We start from the raw sequence: 23122 nt of genomic DNA, 5'->3' as shown, positions 1-23122 counted from the left end.
ATGTACTTGGAGCCTGACGGGTTACTCCCTCGTCGTCACTCACAATCTAGTTAGCTCAACAGGCTTTTTCTCTCACACTGGGAGTGCTTCACTTAGGGCTACAGACAAGGTTTTGGAGCACATAGGCAAATGTGTTGGTTGCAGGCCCTGGATAAAAGCTTGGAGGGCCAAGTCTTCCTGCATGGTGGTGCTGAAAGTAGAGTATCCTTGCCATGCATGGGACTGGAGACACCCAAGCTCTCTGACAGGTGAATAGCTGGTCCCGGGAATCTTCCAGATAAATATGGTAGCCAAAACCATGGTTTAATGCTCTTTTGTAATGGACTATGAGGATCTGTAGGGGTCAGCCTTCCAATGCTAGGGCAACAATGGGGTTCCTGTTTCCTCCTCCGACGATCTGTAGTACGGAGCTGCCTCTTGCACTGGATTGATATAGATCTATGGAGGATCTTCTCTGTCATTGCGAGGCAGCTATATCATATCCTGCTTGTTTTTTGCTGATATCTGCAAAATCTCAGATCTGACACAGCACCATGGCATTGCAAAGACTTCCTCAAATTCAAGCACAGTCATTATTGATCACACTTTTTGTCAGGGCATTCAAATCTGGTTGCGCATTTTACTGTGGAGAATGAGATAATACAAGTATCTTGCTACCAGCTGTTGGAGGATTAGTCACTTTGTCTTGTTCAAAGTTAAACTCATCCAGTTTGATGGAAGTGAAATACTCCTTTGGGGCAGTGAGACTGGAGTCGATCGGTTGTGACTCCTGCGGAGCTTCTTCGTGATCAACAGATTGAGGACACTTCATGAGCTGAAGTCATCAACCTTAAGCAATCAGAGAATCTGCAGTTGCTCAGTGCTGCTTGTCTTGAAGGTCTTGCACTTTTGGCATATTTGTACATTCAGATATCTATATATTTATTTAAATTCAGTGAAAACAATGTTTTGCTGTCCACTCTTTGAAAACCCAAAATTCAGTATTGATTTCAGGTTTTTTGTCTTCTCTTTGCTGTGGAGGCTGATGGGCATGTGAGATCAGGTCAAGAAAACAAGAAGAACTTGACATGAAAACATGCCCCCTGTAGTATTGGTGTGTCATCTAATGGTATTTATTCTTTATTAAATTATTTGTCTACATTTAACCCATTATGGATGACTAATAATAATTTCTCCTTTATTAATCCCTTGTGGGGAAACTCGTTCTCTGCAATGAACCCATCATGGATGAACCATAAGCAGTAGGCTGCCGTCTATCAGTGCCAGGGGAGCAGTCAGGGGTCTGTGTCTTGCGCAACAACACTGCAACACACAAGGAAGAGCTGGGAATTGAACAAGGAATCTTTGATTCCCGGCTTGAACACATGGCTGTGTTCAAAGAAATGGACCTTATCTCTCAGGTGTAGGTGGACTGCAGAGTCTTGTTCTGAAGTGGTGGCTCTCCTGTGTTGGGCCATCCATTTGTGTAAAGGTTGTTTAGTCTTCCCAATGTAGACGGCATCACAATCCTCAGTGCAGGTGACAACATATACCACATTTTTGATCTATGCCTCGGTGCTTTATTCCTTGGGATGCACCAGTCTTTGCCTGAGGGGGGTTGTGGGGTCTGAAATGTACCAGTATATGGTGTTCGGCGTTTTTCTGAAATACCAGCAAGATAGGGTATGACAATATTCTTCTGTTTATTCCGTTATTGTCCTCTACCTGTTCTGTGCTCTTACGTCTGATGGTTTTTGATTTGGCAAAGGCCCAATCAGTATATATATATGTATAAAAATGTACATCTCTGGAGATTGACAGGCGGATTGGTGCAGCGTCTGCAGTGATGTGGACTCTGTAAAGGTCTGTTGTGGTGGTTTAGTTCTGGCTCAGCTCTCAAGTTACCGGTCGATCTATGTTCCTACCCTCACCTATGCTCACAAGAAGAACAAGATTTCGGATACGAGTGGTTGCAATGACTTTTCTCCATGGGGTGGCTGGACTCTCCCTTTGAGATAGGGTTAGACGTTTGGCCATCTGGGAAGTTGCTGCTCCTACACATAGAGAGGCATCAGATGAGGTGGCTCAGGCATCTGGTCAGGATGCCTCCCCCCGGGGGAAGTATTCCGGGTATGTCCATCTGGGAGGAGGCCACGAGGAAGATCCAGGGCATGCTGGAGACTCCATGCCTCTAGGCTGGCCTGGGAACACCTAGGGGAGAAGAGCGAGACCATGTGGCGAGAGAGAGGGAAGTCTGGGCCTCTCTGCCCCGCGACCTGACTTCGGATAAGCGGCAGAAGATGGATGGATGGATGGATGGATGGATGGATATATATATATATTATATGTGGAAACCCCTCAGGCAATTAGAACTGAAGAACCCTCACGGATGAGGGGTGAGACGTCTTCAAGTGAAGAAAATCAAGTCCGGTTGCCAAGAAGATTTTGACAAGAATTTACCATGACTGAGAAACTCCAAATAAAAGAATAGCGTCACCCTCTTGAACTAATGGCCTATGTCATTTTTTCTGATTTTTCAGGAAACACAAAAAAGTGAACCATTTGACACACTCTTGACATAGGCAATTTCTACTAAAGGGTTAGAATGGTACAATCTGTTTAACTGAGGATGTAGGCAATTTTGCCAGAGGTGGTCAGCATCATGAGGAGATGATTTAGGAAAAAAAATGTAAAATGTAAAAAAATGACAGATGCGATTATTTTAAGAGGGTGACGATATGCTTTCTCTAGATATTCCCCAAATTTGATCATTTGAAATAGCACGAGTTACAATCTTCCATCTCTAAAACTCTCTTCCCCCTACATTTAGAACTGAGTCTTTGGAACCATCCAGGTCCGCTCTGCTCATCCATCCGCACAATAGCTGAGACGCGGAGCCACACAAAGAGTGCGTTTGAGTGCCACTCACACCCCGCCATGCTTCCTGTCCGCGGTCGATTCATAAATCTATTCTTTAAAGAGACCTCGGCAGAGTCCCATCCGTTTGCTATGAAATCAGACTGAGCTCTGCGTCCCGACAAACTCCTCCTCCGCGACGCCGCGCCAACCTTTTAACGGTCAGCTTTCCGGAACAATGTCTACCGAGATCGTCACTGCTCACGTATCTCACCGGCCAATCAGACCTCTCTGGGCGGGAACCGGCGTGGGCCTGGCCTGGCATTCAAGTTTGGTTGTAAAGGGAAGCGCTAGGTGAGATTTCGAGTTTTTTTTATTTTATTTTTTATTTAAGATGTTACTTATCGTTCACGTTATAATTTATAGCCCAGTTGTAACCACGCTCTAATAAGTATGGTTTAAGTAAATGACGTTGAATTGGTTACGTAAATCGGTTAATGCTAGCCTGGCTACATCTGCAGCATTCCAAAGTACTCAAATGCAACTACGGTGATTGTTCCACTATTGTATCAGCTGTTTAATATTACCAACTTTGATAAGGCGTTGTGACGACAAGGAATGTGCGGGATGAACGTCGCTGGGTGTACTTGGGCCGTTATTTCACTTTTTGGCGCTTATTAATACCTTATAGCTAACTTACACGGTTGCAAGTTTGCGGTCCCCAAATAGTTAGCCCATTTCCCCCCAAATATCGATATTCAACCAGTAATTGAAATTACATCGAGTAGTAATATTGCCGAACAGCGGGGAATTACATCTGCCATAACCTTTACAACTCTCGACTGTTGACATTAGAGGACTTGTATATTGTCTGTGTTTAAATCAGTTTCCCCCTCAGATAAACACGTGTTATAAGGCAAGCATTTGCTAACCGTAACGCATTAGAAATTGTCTGACTGTCCTCGCTTACCCTTTGTTTTTGGTGTTTTTAGAGGGGTTCAACTTGTCGTTTGTTTGGACTCGAAGCAGAACTGACAGGACACCGGGACGTACCCTGCAACCCCACCTTTGCTTCTATGATTTGGATTCCTCAACTTTAGTTGGGAGTGGTTGAGCTATTTTTTTTTTTGTTCTTGTTTTCGATATCAGGATGGATTTTGGAAACATGGATGATCTACGTTAAGAAAAGCCCGCCATTAAAGTTTGCAAACTATTGAGGGCGTCACATAGTTCTTTTCCAGAGAGGATCTCAATTAAAAATCAGAATGGATCAAGCCAGCGGTGGGGAGGACCCAAGCAAACCCTCCAAAAAGAAGTCCAGTGAGGATGAGGGCAAAAACAAAAAGCTGGTAAATTGTTCAGTTATTTCTGCATCATGGAATGTTTTTGCTACGTTGTGCTAAAAGTATCCCCGCATGCATGGGTTAATAAACCTCAACTTCTGTATTCCTGAGGGCTCCTCCTAAAAAGTTTCATTAGTAGTTGTGAGCATTGCTTTCACAGCTGCCAGCACGGATTGGGCAACATACAGTATCAGTTATAATTTTGCATGTATTATATTCCTTTTTTGAAGTCAATCATATTGCATATATCAGATAATATGAATTCAGCACAGTATGTTAGTCAAGGATGTTATGAATGGTTTTGCTAGAATTTTGTGCAGTCCTATAGAGTGCAACTGCATTGTTTTGTGAGCCAATAGAGACATTGTTTTACTGGATGTTTTGTAGTGCATTTAGTGTGTTGTTTGATCAGGCTTTACAGATCATTTACTGAAAGTTGTTTTGAATGCTCAGTGAGATGGTCCTTGCAATTTGAAATCCAAAAACACTGGTTAAAAATGTTATTTTTGATGACTCGAGATAACTTAGACTTGGTAAAGCCTGAACAGTATATCAGTAAATGAGCTGAGTGTCTGAGGGTAAAATACACATGTGCTTTACCCTTAGAATTTGAAATCTCAGGCAGAGCCTTTTATTCCAAAAAAAACTCAGGCATGCACATATCACATAAGATTGTCATTTTGTTAACTTGTAATCACAGACTTGTATTAACTTTTGTATGGGTAGTTTTTTGGCGATATCAGTTACATTAATTTTTTTTCGCTTTGAAGTAAAAATACAATTCTATGCTGCTGTCTGTGGTACCAGATTTATTTTTCTTCTCCAACTGCCCAGAATGGTTCACTGCAGTTGATCTTTATGACACAACAGCTGAAAAAGTAGTGATGCTGGATGTTTTACTGAATTGACTTTTTGTCATGTGGTGGGGTCAGGCCAAAGGTCCCACCCATATCTATGTTAAAAGAAACAAACCATTTGATTCTAACCCTAACATTGAGACAATTGAGATTAATTTTAAAGAAGATTTAAAGGTTTCTTCTTAGTAAAATTGCCCAGGTATTAACTTGTATTACATGGTCTTAAACTTATAATCAGTAAGTTTTGTTAGGACCATTTACAGCATTCCAATCAAGAGAAAATCCCCAATGTGGGCTGAAGCATCAAGACTCTTGAGTGGTAATCAAAGGGTATTGCCTTGAAATCCTATTACCAGTCAATAACTCCTGAATTGGCTGTTCCCAACTTTGAGAAGAGTTTGCAAGAGAGTCTGGGTGACATAATCCTTGACAATTTATGAGGTTTTTATGAGCTCACTACTTTGGGGTCCTTAAAGTGGTCCATGATTTGAGGCACGGTCTGCCAGATCCTCAGCCAGAAAGAAAAGCAGTATATTCTAAAGATGTTGCTGAAATCCTACTGCAGTTTTATGTTGGATAGATGAAGTAATTATTCATTCTTTGGGGGTGCCAGGATTTGTTGTTTTGTTTTTTCTTTCTTCTTAGGTGCTCTCAGTACTATAGTGTAGCTCTGAGTTGAGTAGTTGTGTGTGATGAATACATGAGTAATTGTTAGTCTTGAATGAATATATTTATTTTAATCGGCAATTCATACCCCATTTCAAATGACAAACAAAGAATGTCACATTCATCAGTTGCTCTTTTAAGACTGTCTGAACTCATCCTTACAGCATTTTTAACAGGATATTCACCTATGTGCAGCTTTCATTTATGTGACACTGATCGATTTAAGTCCTGACTTTCAATGCTGTTATATGGTTTTCGTGCTCTTAATGTTCAGAGCTTGTAAGTTAAGAGGCTGTGGTACACTTTGGCATTTGACAAGTTAAATCACTGTTTTAAAGGCAAACTGAAAACTTTAATCATTTAGTAATTCATACCATCATAAACAGTCAATGGCATTACTACATAACTGTTGTGCTTGTTGATATAGATGCAATGGCTTAAATCAAGATTATTGGAATTATCTATAAATCTGTTGATTGTTTTTTCAGATTATCACATAATGCTATATAAAATGTCAGTTTAGAAAACAAACAAAGCTTTGAAAATCAATACATTTCTCAAAGACAACTCACACGTTGAATATCAACTCACTGATATTCAGCAGATTTGACAATTTGTTAAGTTTTTACTAGCTGTGATAAAAGAATCTATTTTTTTTTCTTATGTTTTAAGGTATTAACCAAAGAATTGAGGGAAGCAGGTTCTACTGAGAGGTTGAAATATTTTCCCTTTGCATACCTGAGGAAAGCTTTATGCAACACATAGGTATGCAACACATAGCTACATAAGGGAAAAGTTGGTCATCCAAGGATATCCACACATTCATTGGACTAAATGTTTATCCATCGATATTTTATGCAGAATACAACATACAGCAAATTTTAATTGCTTTTGTATAAAGTGGAAAAAATTAAATCATGAAGTTGAAACTTGAAAAGTATATTTGACTTTTAAAAACATTTTCACCATTTTCATCAAATGATATGCCAATCATTCAGGAAGAATGAGTGATACAATTGAACAAAAATTAAAAATATCAATAGTTTCAACTTGCTTTTCAGAACAGGTCCCTTAAAAAGACTTAGATTTATCGTAGTAATAAACATTTTTTTGGGAACCTAAATCAACTGCATTTTTACTTTATTTTTATATCCATTACCTATTTTCCAAGTAATCACGCCACAGTGTAGCCAGCATTAAATCAGGATTCCATTTCTTTTTTTTTTATTTTCGACTTAGATGGGCATAAAATGTCAAGATGAAAAGAAGGAAGGAAGACATATGATATTAACAAAGTGCCAATCATTTTGAGTCAGGATTTCTTAATTGAATGAGGTGTGTCACTAAACAAAGCTAGACTGCTGTAATGACTGACATGGATGATATCTGAATTATGAGAACTTGGATGTGGGGCAGAAGTGAATAAACAGAATCCACTATTAGGTTATATCTGGAGTTTATTCCCTGCTGCATTTCATTCCGTTGTAAAATGAAGACTATCAAGATGTGTTTGATAGACTTTAAAATATTTCAGAATCAAAAGTGTTTTGTTTTTAATGTTATCTTATCTGTAAAATGTAATTAATTTAAAACATCTAAAGAGATATCATACAGAGTCTTTATTTTCCATTTCATGCAGTCATGTCTCCAAATGAAGTAAGGTCCAGGTAGTTCTTAATGTTTTTTGACATTTTTACTACTGTCACATTTAGAATGACTGTCCTGCCAACACAACAAGTAATTCAGTTATGAGTTCTTGCTCTCAAATTTTGTTATAGTAACAAGACTTGTGGAGTTTGCGAACATTGCAACTCTCACCTGGGAGACCTCTTTGGTTCAACCAGACTTAGGTGAATTTTAAAGTTTTACTTAGTTTCAAGCTTGTCATTCATGAGCAGTAGCCTTTTAAGATTAATTACATGTAACGCCTTGGGGTCCCCCCCCGAAGAGCTGGACCATGTGGCAAAGGAGAGGGGGGTCTGGGCCTCCCTGCTTTGGCTGCTGCCCCCGCGACCTGACTCCTGGCAGGGGAAGGCAGGGGAAGCAGGGGTAGATGAATGGGTGGATGGATGGTAATGTTTGTAAACTTGAACCTGCTGCTATTTGTCACTTTACCAAGTTTGATAATCATCCTTTTTTGTTCTATTATGTATTTTTTTTTTTTTTTATCGGTTACTGTAATCAGGAATGCTAGTCTGACTGCAACCGTGTATAGGGCTCTTGTAAGCCAGGAAACAGACCATATGTGATCATGTTAGTGGTATTCAGGAAGTTGGTGAAGAGGAAACTGTGAAGAATGCTTTGTCACTCTCAAACAGTGAAAGAAACCAAGGAACTCTGCTGTAATGCCACCACTATCTAATTGTCCAATCTGTTTCACATATGTATTAGTATATTAAATTAGACTCAGTAAAATATGATTTGTCATTTGCGTCAGTTCACATAAAGTGTGACCTCATCAGTGCCGCAAAATTCTAAATTACTCTATCATTTTATGGTTTAGTATTTGTCTGCCGTAGTTGCTTCAGAATCTGATAGAGGTGAGAAATAAGGGTGTTTGCCAGCACTTGCTTGCATTGTGGTATACTAAAGAATTCTAATGCCCTCCATGACAGGAGGCATAATATCCCATGATACGCTAAAAGTAACCAATGATGCTCTCCCAGCATATTGAAGTGCAACAAATTCAATGCTGTTTCTGGAAACCTTAATATAGATGCAGGTGTGCTATAAAGACATGCACATGTTTCTGTACAACAGTGACACAAAAGTATTACAATAGCAAGTCATGAAGAATGTTATATCAGTTTGATTGAAAAGACTTTTAGTTGATTCATGAAGCAGGGTGTCTTGTACTATGGGGCAAAATATTTGCACAGATTGGAGACAGTTTATGAAAGTAGATTGCATACGTTCATCATGAGGATGTATTGATGTCATATAACACAGAAGTCAGGGTGCGTTCAGAATTAAACCTAATATATTTCCATACATCCAAAATATTTATTATTCCCTTATTTACATGTTTTTGTAATATACATTGAGGTGTGCATTATTTTGAATATCACTCTAGAGTTCACAGTAAAATTTATAGCACATAATTTGAATTGAATGATTTATTAAAGATTGATAAAACTTTTAAAACATTGTAAGACTATCACAGTTTGAATGTAAACTAGGTCCTTCTTACATAAGCAACAGTCAGTGTAGAGTCAGCCCAGGTGATTTTCAGACATGTAGATGGCATTTAGGTCACATTGGATTGTTTTTTGTTTCAGGGAGCATGGGTGCTCCAGAGTCGTAATGTAATAGAAACATAAAAGAATGCCAAGATTACTTTTTGATTTTACAGCAACTGAAATGGAAGTCTCCAGGTCTCATTTTCTCATTTTCTGGTGAATATGTTTGGGGTTTACATTATGGTTCTGTGGCATTAAATACAGAACATGAATTCTTGAGCAACAGATGTTTATGTTTTGGTCCCAGTCTCATGACTGTCAACACACATTCCTCTCCCCCCCAGCCAATCTGTGTACGGCCTTATTATTTTAGGAGTGTTGTGTTTGGATCGTTTATCACAAAGTCATTTTAGAATATCAAGGTTCAGTGGCATTTTTCATTTTACCTTAAAACACATTTTTTATTGTACCAACCTTCCAAGGATACAGTAGTAGAAATTTGCTTTCAATGGAACCAGAGATAACCTGGGGGCACTGCTGTTCTAGTCTGTTGTCACATGGTCAAACATCATATAAAGCCATTCAAATCTTATCTGCACTGGCTATTGTGTGTGTTGCCTTTCAGCAGTTGCTGTTTTTGGAAACTGCAGACAGTACCACTGCTTTTCCGAAATAATAACACAAACGACGAAAATTTGCCCTTTTAAAGGAGCCCAAGCTCTTAAAGATGTTTATTTTAATTAGTTACTTGTACTGAAAGGTGTGACTCCTGATTGAAGCAATTTAAATATCAAGGTAAAAACGTAAAATACTTAGTCTGCCTTGATTTGTTTACAGAAAGAAAGTAGAATATTTCAGGTTATTGAAATTTTCTTGAAGCAGGAAACCAAGAACGCAAGTTTGCCATTCTTTTAATACTTCCATGCTAGCATAATTGGCTGACTTTTTGTGTGCATGTTTGAATGCTGACTTTTTACATTTTGTTACAACCTACATACTGTCAGGAGGGACAGAATGTTATGTCCTATAAATTTTTCTGCCAAAGCTGCAGATGAATGCTAGACATCAAAAATAAAATATAAACAATATCCTAAAAGAGGATTCATACTATGGTGTTTGAACATGGAGGACAACATGTAATAATTCATTTATCCAATGGTCAGTTATCCTGTTTTTTCAATCCCCCTTTACATTATCCCCTGTATACCACACTTACTGAGCCAGCAATAGTTGAAAGTTATCTGAAAAATCACTTGTTGAAAAATGATTCTAGTTTTTCTGTTTGTTTTCCATCTTTAACTTGGTGTTGTCTGATGACACGATGAATTCGTTTTTAATGCCTGTATACATATATAAAACAAACCAAACAGTGACCCCCCCCTTACCAGCCCCAGTGGGGGGCTCAACTGAGGCCCTTAAGGCTTGCAGTATTAAGGCAGAAACGCATCGCTGACTTAAATTAGATTGCTTTGAGAGTCTGAGGAAAATAATTGGTGTAATTAGTTCTAATAATAACAGTCATTGCTTACCCATTTTAAAGTGATAGTCCCATTCATTGGAGCATTAGAATGACTCCATACAGATGGTCTAGTTCATGTGGTTGGGATTATTGGAATATTGCTACTAAAAGTGATGCAATGGTAACCAGTTTTAGTGGTCCTTTGTCCATTTTCAATGAACATATTTTTCATCAAACAACGGGGCTGTTTCAAATCTACCTCTATCTTACATGCTTTGATTAATTTCAAAACTTGTGGGAAATATCAATGCTGCAATGGTTCCTAAAATAACTAATTTGTGAAAGGATCTGCATGTAGTCATAATCACGTTTGATCAAGGTGGGACCTTGATGGAATTTGATTTAATATGGATTTAGTAATAAACATTATGATGAAAAAGCTAACTTTTACATGCAAGTCATGTAAGCTAAATTATTAAAGGTTGCATTTTGCTCTTGCTAAGATAATGGGCAAGGAAAGCCCCTGAAGTTGAAGCAATTAGACAAGCAGTGATTTGATTTTAATTTGATTAATAAGAGAATATTGAGGGACTCTGTTTTCAAAATTAGAGTAATTATTACGATTCCGTTTATGTATTGACCCAAATGCCACACCAGACGCTGCATAAATGGAGTGGGTTCAAAAAAGTTTCCTTATGGTGCAGCATCAGATGAATAGCCATAAAACAGGTCAGGGCAGGAATAGGAGGCCAGGTCAGGGGGCGCGGCCACCTGGAAGTGGGCAGACAGCCTGTTGCTGGGGTGGGGTGAATTGGTCTCTCGCGTGGGAGTCAGGTGTTCGGCGTATCTGAACAGCAAGGTGGGAACAACCTAGACAGAGCCTTACCTTTGGCCTTTAGTCTGTGGTCTCCGGTTCCTGATCTCTGGTCCATCAAAGGAGCATGGCGGCGTCTCTCGTGCTGCTGACCTGATCAGGTCCGCATCAGGGTTAACTCCGGTCTCTTGTCAGCACTCTCCAGATGTGGAAGGAACTGACAAGCCTACATACAGTAGAAACAACACCTGGTGGGGTTTCCACTCTGGTCTACAGTCACTGGTCTCAGGATTCGTAGGGAACAGGCAAGGCTACGTAGGGACTAAATCTGACAGAGGTTCTGCTCCAGTCTCTGATCCCAGTTCTCTGGCTTCCGCACTTTGGTCTTATCGCAGGGCGTAGCAGTGTCAGGCATGCTGCTGATCTGACCGGGTCTGCATCGGTGTTCACGCCGATCTCTGGTCAGTGTTCTCCTGATGTGTTGGGAACAGGCGAGGCTATTTAAGGATTAAACCTGACAGGTGTTTTTACTCTAGTCTCTTGCCTGCTGTCCGGCCTTTGAATGGAAAAGGGAAAAATTAGGATATAGAACGACTAAGAACTTCTAGATCTGGCATCAGTCATTTCTTGACTAAAAAAGAGGACAAATCCAAGTCAGGAGACAGGAATCTTTCTAGCTGTCATCACCATGACCTTTGTATTGCATTAGAACCTTAAAATCCGGTGTAATAGCACATGGCAGTACTGGTAGTGCTTCCCAATTTGACGTGTCTTTGGCTGTCCCTTACCAAGACACAGATCTTTGGCAGTAGCTTCTCGGAGATTAATAAATATCCCTGCTGGAGATTTTTACTATCTGTAAGTAGACTGGAATGATTTAAATCAGGGGTGTCAAACATACGGCCCACGGGCCGGAACTAGCCCGCAAGGGGGTTCGACCAGGCCCGTAGGGTAATTTGAAAGTGAAAAAAATGCATAAAAGACAAGGATTCATTTTTTTTTAATTAAATGCAATTCAAGAAATTTCCGCTAGGGGGCGCGCTATTTTGGTCAGAATAGACGACAATCTGCATCACTGAGACGGATCAATCAGCAGACGTCATCAATGCACCACCTGCTGCTTGTTATGACGTTTTTTCTATCCTGTTCTCCACCTCCCCGTTACTCCCTCACTAGCCAAAATGTCGTTATCAAAACAGAGAAAAGTAGTTAGAGAGTGTAAAATTTTCAAAGAAAAATGGACTACGTCCTATTTATTTACGGAGACGCATGGGAAACCTTCGTGCTTGGCGTGCTTGCAACAAGTTTCGTTATTTAAGGAATATGATATTCGGCGCCACTACGAGACTCATCAGAGTCGAAAAATATGACAGCTTGCAAAGACAACTGAGAAGAGATAAGATCGACGAATTGCTGGCGGGTCTGAGGAAACAGCGGTCCACTTTCACCGATAGCCGAGAAATCAGTGAAGCAGCGGTAAAAGCCAGCTTGCTAATTGCTAGCGAAAATGTGCAATTTAAAGTTAGTCACCAGCTTCACTACAAACGAGTATGGTGGAATTCAATTTTCATGCAACTCCATACATTTTCAGTATGTATTGTATGTGTATGGATGTTTCATGTATGAAGTTTACACATTTACAGGACAGATGAACACTTTCTTCCTTACACATTTAATAGCACTCTTTTTACTTTGTAGGGTGTAGGCAGGGATTCAATTCAGATTTTATATGCACATGTGTAAATGATTTAAGAATCCCTTTCTTTATAAGTCTCATTTAATCTCAAAGTGCATTGCTATATTTTTCAATACCAATTACTTGTTAAAGTTTTGTGCCTTTGTGCAATCAGTGGGATCGCATGATCACGTGATTGCAATGCATACATGTGAATGATAAAAGTAAATTGCACTTTTGTCTAAGGAAATATGAGGTGTTTCATGAAATGTTTTGTAAAGGGATTGTTCATTAAATTACAAGATTTTCCTAATGTCCTTGTACTTCTTTACACCAAAAGAGAGGAAAGACATATTTTGGTTATTTATTGCTGAGTATGCCATTATTTTAATGGTCCGGCCCACTTGACATCTACCTAGGCTGTATGTGGCCCGACATGAGAAGTGAGTTTGACACCCCTGATTTAAATGGAACACTGTCCTTCAGATTCACTCATTTAAAATGTAAGATGTTTAGGTGAGGTGCTTTGTCAGGCTCTAGTGTTGTGTACATGGTTTGAAATTAACTGAAGAAATGCATAAATTACCGGTAAACACAGGTGGATGTGCGATTAGCTCTTAATTGCTTGGCGTATGTGGGGTGGCGCCTCTGCCTCACAGCACGAAGCACCCTGGTTCAATTCGGATAATGAGACGTTTTTGTTTGCATGTTCTCCCCGTGTCTGTGTGGGTTTCTTCCGGGATCTCTGGTTTCCTCCCACAGCAGCAGGTTAATTGGAAAAAACTGGGTAAATAGCCCTGAATGAGTGAGTGAGTGGTTGTCTGTACATGTGGCCCTGCAATTGACTGGTGACCAGTCAAGGGTGTACCCTACCTCTCGCAGGATGGCAGGTGGGATACGTGACTGTGCAGGATAAGCAGCCAATGATGGATGTCTCAAGTGTCCTTCGGATGTTTGTGCACCTTACATGGAACGTACAATCCAGGGATTGCTCATTACCATCACTTTATTTACACATGCCACTTGAGTTTTTATTTCAAACAGGAAATGGAGACAATATCCTAGATATATCGTTCATGTGAATTGACCTCAGATGGGGATCTGTTGTGCATGTTTGGGTGTTGTCATTTTCTGTCATTTATGCTTTGCCCTCCTCCCAACAGAACATACACATAAAAACATTGGCAGATGATATGGTAAGGTGCTGGGTTCAATTTTGGTTTGTTTACTTTAATTTTACAACTTCATTCCATGTGTTGTCATGGCTGCATGTTACTTTTTCACTGAATTAAATGGATGGATTAAACACACTAGAATCAAATGATTTCAAACAAAAATAACAATAAATTCAGGATAAGGTGTGTATGTGTACATGAGAGCAACAAAAAGCAAAGGTAAAATAACAATCTGCCTCTGGTGTTTTCATGTTTTTTTTTTTTCTCTGTGCTGCTATGAAGGACTGTCCAGGAGCACTTTTTTTCGGATGAAAGTTTTGGAGCCCAAATCTCATTTAGTTTCTTATCTTTTCTAAAATATACATGGATTGGTATGTCCACTTTCATTAATATCTTTGGTTCTATGTTTGATCCATTCAGAAATATTTCCTCTTTAACATCATTATGTCTTACTTTGTCGTCATCATACAGTACAATGGCTACGGAAAAATATTCAGACAATTTTCCTTTTTGACCGTTAATAGGTCAAATCGTCAAATTTTCCTTTTTGACCATTAATAGCAGGTGCTGATGAGATACATTCACAGAGCACAAATCTTTTGCTTGTGGAAGTCTGTCAGTCCAGGGCGAAACTGTTCAGCATTTTTAACTGACCACAGAATCCTGTACCTTGTGCTCTCTATCTTTAGTCATTTATTTTTGGTTGAATCCATTTAGCTGGTTGTCTGCATTTCAATTTAGATTGGCCCTCTTCTTCTACAGAAGGTTTATACATACTGTAACTTCAAAATGGTCACTGTAGCAGTCATGTTCTTACTTTTGAATCTCTGTTAAAGCCAGTTTCAGATTAATGCTAATTCATTAATTACGGAGCAACTTTCAAGGGAAAGTTGCCGCAGTATGAAATTGTACTATAGAATTAAGACAACAGAGTCTCAGCTTATAGTTAGCAATGCACTGCTCTTGTGTAGTTACCGCTGTGTATATTAGTAGGCCCTAGAATATTGCAGAGATGTCGGTGTGTTTTTGGAATTATGGACAACCTAGAAATAAGCAAATTAAGAATGCATACATTTTTCATAAAAAGTAATGGGAACAAAGCGTTCATACAAAGCTATGGAATTATTGTATTGATAAGGCTACATTAAATGTATGACTAATTAATGCAAGGAAAAAAATGTTATATAAACAACCTAGAAAGTAACCAGCTATTATGTCAGTAGTACTAAATAAGACAAGCTCCACCTAGTTTCTTTTCAAGAATGTCCTCCAAAGTTAGACTACAGTTGCAATCTCTTCATGAAGAAATCAGCAATCAATACCAATAACTTTTTGATATGCTTAATATTAACTATGTTATGCTGTAATACTTTTTTCACGGTTGGGGCTGCTCTTAGTTTCATTAGGTGGAATGGTAAGGTTTGTCTTTTTTATGATCTTTTTTGTTTTTCAATGGATTCAACTGACTCTTCTTAGTAAATTAAAATTGATTTTATAATTGAAAAGAGTCTGAATAGTATCTCATGCCATTGTATGCATTCCTCCAGCATGTCATATTCGACTTTACTAAACTTTACTAATGTTGATGGCATGTGGTTATTGTTTTGTTTTCATACTAAACTGTCCAGCATATATCTGAATATTTTCTGCTGTTGGTGGGAAACTTAAGTGAACTTGATGCTATTGAAAGTATCTCACGATGTACATTTTCTTTATACCTCTTAGAATGTTATGTCACAAGAGTAATATGTTGGGTTTAATGGTAAATGAAATTTTACTGTACATAATTTGTCATTGTTTTCCAATTTCAATACAGTATTACTGTTTTTGCTATACTGTTTTTATATGTTGTAATCTTTTTTAGAATTTATTTAATCTTGATTATAAGTGGGATGTGAAAGTCACGGTGTCCAAGTTGGCTGAATTTAAAATCTATATCTTGTGAATAACGGTGACTTGGAATCTGATTAAAAAATGTATCCACCTTTATTGAAAATATAAAATCTAAGGTTTGCGTCACTGACCTTTAGGTAAATAAGGAAAACTACTTCAAAAATCCTTTTAAAGGCTTGAAAGGAAAGCTTGAAAAGTTAATCTGAGAAACTTAATTAAGACTTAACAGCATGTTATTGTTTTGACAATGCTTTGACAAACATGTCTTCTGGATGGACTTGAGGTTTGGGGAGAGACTGATGTATCAATGCCAATATGTCTTGCTTTGGGGAAAAAGTGAGAATTGTGACCATAGTGAGCCTTTTAGCCTAATGATCAATGTTAATATTATATATTGAAAAAGTTTTCTGTTAAGCTGCCATCTAGTTGATTGTTTCTAGGGTTGTACAGTATATATTACAATGAAGTAGATGTGGGTAATAAGAATTCATGGTGAAGAACAAGGAAAACAGTTTTTGAAGGAGCGTATACTATGTCTGCTTTTGTAGAAGTGCTCTGGGCTGGAAGGTAAGTGACTCACATAGTCCAAATGTTCCATATCACATTACCAAGAAAGATTAATGAAAATATCAATGACATTTTTGTTAAGTGAAAACACCAGCAAGTAGTAGTTCATCGCTGAATTAATGCAAAAAGAACAAAATCATTTACTTGTAGCACTCCTTGAACAAGAGTAGTGTCATTTACTGAAAATTAATAGCCTTAAAGCTGATGGAACTTTAACTTCATCGTTTGTCAAGCAGTATCTCATTATCTCAAACCCTTTCCCCCCTTATAGCGTGATCGTATCACCAGTTTCAGAAAAACAGGAATGAAGAAGGAGAAGCCCCTTATACAGCATCCTACTGACCCCTTGTCTACCCAGGCTGAATTACCTATTCCTCAGCCATTCTTTGATGAACGCTCCATGAACCTCTCAGAAAAGGAGATTATTGACCTCTTTGAAAAGATGATGGTAAGATATTTATCTCTTTTTCATTTGCCTTTTTCATCTGTGGTAAGGTAGTCAAATTAAATGTATTTGAATTTCTGATGTTTAGATTGGCAGTGATTAAGATGATACTTGACACAAAACTGTTTTTAATTGCTTTCTGAATTTTCGTGTGGTATAGTTCCATCAGACCTCTGTTCCTCATAGTTTCATTCTTTTACCCCCCTCCAATGGCCAAAAGTCATCCAATGCCAAGCATATTTTGTTCAGTTTCAGCCAAGATGACTGAATATGAGCCCTTGATCATCAAGGAGACACTTAAAGCAGGAGAAAGTATGTAGGCTTGATGGTGCTCTGGTACCAGTGGCAAGAGATTTTTTTTCCAGCTTTACGTAGTGCCTACGTTCAGACATGAAGTCTAATCCACCTGTAAGAGGGGTTGGGTGCACTCAGCTGGAAGAGCTTCCATAATCCATAATTAGTTGCAGTGTAGGTTATGTGTTTCATGTGTAATGCATTTTGGTTGCATTTGCTGTTGGTTGCATGTAAAAAAACAAACCAAATGTAATGTGTAAATGCAAAAGATATACTTGCAGTTTAATTTGGACACTGGATAATAATTTGGGTACTACAGTCCTACCCCTTGCATCTAAAGAAAGAATTTTAGTATTTCAAGCGTAGTCAAAAATTATAGCACACAAATGAGGGGCATCCTGTATACCATATCCAAAAGAAATGCTATGAAGGAACACGGCAAATTTGGATGGATGAAATGCAACAGTAATGGTTGCTGCATTACCCAATTTTACAATGGGAACGGACCATTAACATGGCACCTAGGATGTCCAAACTCAGGACAGATGTCATTTGTGTTGATAGCATTTGGGGTTTAAGGATCTTTTTTATCTTTCCTTGTCAAGGAAATTACAGTCATAATGTCACCAGATTTTCAATTATAGCTATTCAACAGCACAACATATCTCGGCTACTTATTTTTGGTCTCTACTGTAGAATGTATCAACACTGGTTGAAAGTCTTCTACAACAGCAGGCTAAATCATGAAAGCCCCCTGCATTCTGAGAAACTCCCTCCCTATAGAAGATTGAAGCCACAGAGATGGCTCTGATAATGCAGACAGTGGTGCTCAGGCTGCCATAAGGAACCTCATCTGGAACAGAGCATGAGCTAAGGCTCTGAAGATACAAGATGTCCCCGCCAGTGCTTTATCTGAACTGCTGGCCAAGTCCCCCCAAAATATTAACATCTAGATCAGGTGTCTCTCAAAAGTTGTGGATGAATCCTGTTTTAAATCTTGTCCTGTAGTTCATATTCTGAATGTAGGTGTTATAAAGTATGCTATATGTATATCATATTAGCTCCCTTTGCACTTTTTGCTGTTCCTGTAACCTGTTCAGGAACTGAGCTGTTTTTGTGCATTCGGAAAGCATCGGAACTAGGGACCATGGGCCTCAGTTTCTTTAACCATTTTAGCTCCTACTCTGAGGCAGGTAAGCAGGCAGATACTTCCACTTTTAGAAACTCTTGTCACTCGGTGTAGCTCTTCTTTTGACTTGTGACACACTGTAAGCAGTGGAGGGAGAAAATAGATACACTTAAACCCATTTGATAGTACATGGTAATTATTCCCATAATGCAGACCATTAATGCTGTTGCAATATGGCTCTCCATGTTGTCCATGATGTCTTCCTCTTTTTCGCTGAGGCTTGTTTTTGAGCTTGACGCTTAAGATACACACATCATAGATACATGCATCACACAAAATAGAAGGCTCCCCTGGGTAGGATAGTTCCTCGAATAAAATTTGAGCTTGACAATTTTTAGAATTTTGTACTTCGAACTTTTCTGTCCGCGTGCAGCTATTGTCAGGTACATTTATTAGTAGTTGTAGAGTTTGTTTTTTACATTACATTGTTCTGTTTATTAATGAAAAGTGGATTGAACTTGCTTCAAATTAAATTATTACAAATTGCCAAAAAATTCAGAAAATTGTCATTTAATTTAAGTGCAACAATGACAAAAAACGATGGAAAGGTGTTTAGTCAGACCCTGCAGACTGTATGTAAAATAATTTTTCTAATCATTAAGTTTAAAAATTGTTTTTTATTTTTGAGCTGGTCAAAAGGATAATTTCTGCCACTGCTTGTGGCAGACATCATGGAACACTGCAATTGTAACTACCAAATAGAACATGTAATAAATGCACTGTCATATCCCCTTTATGTGGCGTTTAGAAGGGGCAAATTACAGTACAAAACTACGACACCGAGCATCTTCTGCGTTGTAAATTTTTGCTTTGTCTTTTCCTGTCTTTGGAGGCACTCATCATTGGTAAAGCTAGGTTCATGCTAAACAACTGTATGCCTTCTTTCTCATCACTCTCTCAAGCACTGTTCTGCTCTCTAAGGGAGTCAGGGGAGTGGCGATGAATCTACGCATTAGTGAATGCAGAGCCTCTCCCTCAGTGATTCATGGCCTTCAGTTCCTAATAAATGACAAAACTGGCAGACTGATATAAAGCCTATCAGTTCTACCATAGGTGGTCTTCAGTATTTTTTACTCTGGGGTGTTTGCAATAACTAGATAAAATTAAATTTAGTCATGCTTTTTTATTCTGCTTGCTCGATTGTGTTACAATTAGTCATGTTACTAGATCAAAGCTCACTATCCTGACAAAAAAAAAGCAAAAAGTAAAATGTTACCATGCCATTCAGATCGAGCCCTTTGGGCCTCATTTCTTGCAGGATTGACATTTGTCAATTGTTTCTCAGCTAACCCTAAATTACTTCAGTTTTATTACACAGGTTCTATATACAGTTGTAGATTATGTCTCTTAGGTGTGTATGTGCGTGTCTGGCAGGGTGCCTGGGTTTTTTTCTGACACACAATGGTGTATATAACCAAAGCAATAGAAATGTCAGCAATACTCCTGGTTTCCATTAGACTATTACACAGTGTTTTCTTGCCTGGATGCTCATCCCTGTCACTCAGTTCACCTTTCAATTACCATATTTGTGCTCACAGTGGTATGACATTAAACCTAGGCTTCAATTTGCTCGGTGACAGATGAAATCGAAGGCTTGGTTGGTGCCTTGACTTTTGACAGGCCTTGACTATCTCGGTTGAGAAGTGTGATTATAGTAATTAAGTAAAAAAGAAAAAAGGTTATCTACTTGTGTACTTTTTAAGCCATCACTACTTTCTTCCATAAACTTATATTTTTTTGTGACACACACGTTGAAATGACAGTGGTCCGTAATTTCCGTTGGTGTAACTATCTTCACTTCAACATCTAACTGTTATTTTTTTATCTGCCTCTTTTTATCTCATACAACATACATTTTATTTGGCCTGTGTCTTCACAGCCTTTCTGTTCTCTCTTGTTTTTATTTTGTGACATTCTGCAGCTGCACATGGCCAAGAAACTTCAAATGAAGGAATGACCCATGTCGGATTACTTAGACCACATACTGTGCATTAATGACTCAGAGAAAGTGAAAATATTTTTCCTCTGCAAAGTGGTTTACACCTCACACTGTGTTGCCTAAATGGCACATAGCCTATTACCGAAAGGTCATCAAAGGGAAAATATAGGAAGAACTAAGTCAGTGGGAAGGTAAAAGTCTTTTTTTTGAAGCAAACTATTGATAGGAAGTATGTTCATAGGGCTACAGGGGGAGATAATATGGATGTTAGTTTTACTTTCTGCACTGCTTTCAGAAGGTGTAGTGTGTGCACTTACCACATCTGATTATTGCACTTTCAAAGATTGTACAGCTTGTAGTCTCTCATCAAATAGCTTAATTACATGGGTATGTGTGATTCATGCATTTCTCAGAATTCAGCTTGAATTATCGCAAGAGATTTCTAATAGAAGAGTTCATTGCAGGAAATACTATATCAATATAATAATGTTTTATCACCAATCGTAAAAAGGATAATTAACACACTGACAAAAACAAACATTTCTGAAGGTTTTACTTTCTCCAAATTCCTGGTTTGCATTGGGGCTTTTCAGTCTATTGGGCCCAAAAGTACAGAACTGTTTTCAGCAATATTAGTGAGTATATTAGTCACTTAGAATTGGTAGTCCTTGAGTATCCTTTTTCTCTTGAGGCAGTGGGTAGGATTTAGCTGATAATAGATACTGAGAAGCTTAAGAAAAAAAAAAAAATACAAATTATAAGTGTACTGTGGCAATTTAGAGGTTTTATACACATTCACTGGAAGATAAACATCTGGGGGAAAAAACAACAACCAAGTAATCCCTCAGCATCTTGATCATGTATCCAGGCAGTGAAGCCAGTTTTCAGAAGTTATTGATGTCATAATGATCAATTAGATTGTAAGATACACAATAAGATACACAAAGTTTTTTTTTCTCCATTGAAAATTTGTTCAGTATATCATATAATAATTTCTTGGACTTCTCTTTTAGTCTCACGCACTTAGGATGATAGCCATTTTTCAATATCCTGTGACCTTGAGCCTATATTGGTGAGCAGATGGACACTACCACTTTGGACACTACCTCCAAGGATGATGTCCGAAGCTAACATCAGTGCCTTTCGAAAGGTTTTGACAGCATTTTGTGCTTGTGGACTAAAGAAACATTCAAAAACTTTACCGTGCTTTGTTTCTGTATTTTATAGCGGTAAATTCTAAAATTTGTTGGGCATCTTTGCCTAACCTGGTTTCATTTTGTGTTTTACAACTCCATTGTAAACCCCATTTAGCCCTATTGCGTCCTTCAAATCAGAGGTCCTCAACAGGAGGTCTGTGACCTCTAGGGGGTTCAGATGTTTTTTCCCTCCAATATTTTTTTCATAAATCTTCATGTCTGTATGAACATATTACCATGAATCTGACATACTGTCGCAAAGGGGGAAAATGGGGCAAGAGCATACAATAGAATATGTCTTCGATCATCCCACAGTGTGAACATTTCAAATGAGGATGTAAACATTCAGTGACACTCAAGCTGCGCAGTTACACCCACAGCCTCCAACAAAAAAGGAAAAAACAAAAAAGAACACTTGAATATTTCCATTTTTCTAATTGCTCAGTATTGTATGCAAGATAAAAGCTGTTTTTATGCTCTGCAGTGACAGTAGTCGGCAAGGTGTATTGTTGGTCAGTCATTCTAATAGGTCACTCATTTGTGTTTCCACATTTTTGTTTAAAGTGAAAATGTAAATTCAAGTAGCTTGCATGCATGGTTATCAAGCAATTGACTGCCACTGTTAATGACTATATTGACTATAGCATTTGTTGTCTCTTGTTTGCTCAATGCACATGGTAATTTGCAAGAGAATCCTATCAAATACCCTAATAAGCAAGTAAAATTGAGCATGTTAGGACTCCAACAGAGGGCAGCATGGTGCTAGAAATTTTGCTTGATTGCGACGAAACTCTGAGAAGGATGTTTTTCCCTCTGTTCATCGTAGACATGTCTTTGAGAGTGGTTCTAATAAACATCCCCCTCCATTCTAATCATCATGTCCTTCCATAGCTTTTAGTGTGCTCTGTCCAGCCTTTGCTACATCCCCTGATGTCTTTCACATGAAAGACCTCTTTTGTGATGCAGAATTAAAGTAGCACAAAGATAATAGTCCCAATAACACAAAGATAGTGCTTGTCCTGCATATCTGATGATTGCATGGCCTCAATAGAGGCAGTGTTGTTTGATTTTGCTCTCTTGTTCATTTTGCCTGGTTTATATTGCTGTAGCCTTGCTACTGTTATTTCAAGGACTAATTATTGTTACCTTTTTCCCCGTTGCTTTTCCTTGTCGTTTTGAAAAAGAAAGATGTTAAAAAGAGCTTATTCATTTGCAGAAGGACAGGATATCACGCAAAAGGGCATAAGGAGGAATAGAGTGAATTGTACATTTGAGAAAGTTGGGTTTGTGAAACTACCTTGGAAATTACAGTGATTAAAACTGGAGGGTTTTAAATGCGGGTATTTTTCTTAAATAGATTTCATTGAGATGATAGCTTGCAGTGTAGCATGAATTATTCATAAGTGAGTGTGATGGACTCATATTTCAAATCTTGGACTTTTGATCTCATTTTTTTCCCAATGAATAACAAATAGTTTTACTAAAGCATAGGTTTGCTAGTCATTAAGCCATTAATTAATTAATTAGAATTATATATCACCTCACCTGCAGTCAGGGTCACAAGTAAATTGTTTTTCTGTCTTTCCTTCTGATCTT

The 23122-nt window shown here is 38.3% G+C and overlaps 1 protein-coding gene across 4 annotated transcripts in view; it reads left to right on the top strand.

Annotated features, from left to right (window-relative positions):
* The first annotated feature begins 3134 nt into the window (after positions 1-3134).
* Positions 3135-23122, top strand: part of diaph2 (diaphanous-related formin 2) — a 339738-nt gene continuing 319750 nt past the window's right edge. For 3 of the 4 annotated variants that reach the window (XM_086157742.1, XM_086157744.1, XM_086157741.1), the window contains exons 1-4: positions 3135-3189; positions 3828-4184; positions 13992-14024; positions 16735-16911. In XM_086157742.1, coding sequence (XP_086013868.1) covers positions 4101-4184; positions 13992-14024; positions 16735-16911 — 294 coding nt within the window. In that variant the 5' untranslated portion in view covers positions 3135-3189; positions 3828-4100. The remainder of the gene's footprint in view (positions 3190-3827; positions 4185-13991; positions 14025-16734; positions 16912-23122) is intronic. The other variant, XM_086157743.1, reaches the window with a different exon arrangement.

The sequence above is a fragment of the Fistularia commersonii genome, chromosome 13 (genome assembly GCF_037954325.1).
Source record: "Fistularia commersonii isolate RoL2024-O1a breed Wild chromosome 13, RoL_Fcom_v1.0, whole genome shotgun sequence".
Lineage (NCBI taxonomy): Eukaryota > Metazoa > Chordata > Actinopteri > Syngnathiformes > Fistulariidae > Fistularia > Fistularia commersonii.
The sequence above is the reverse complement of the archived record's forward strand: the minus strand, read 5'-3'. Positions and strand labels throughout refer to the sequence as shown.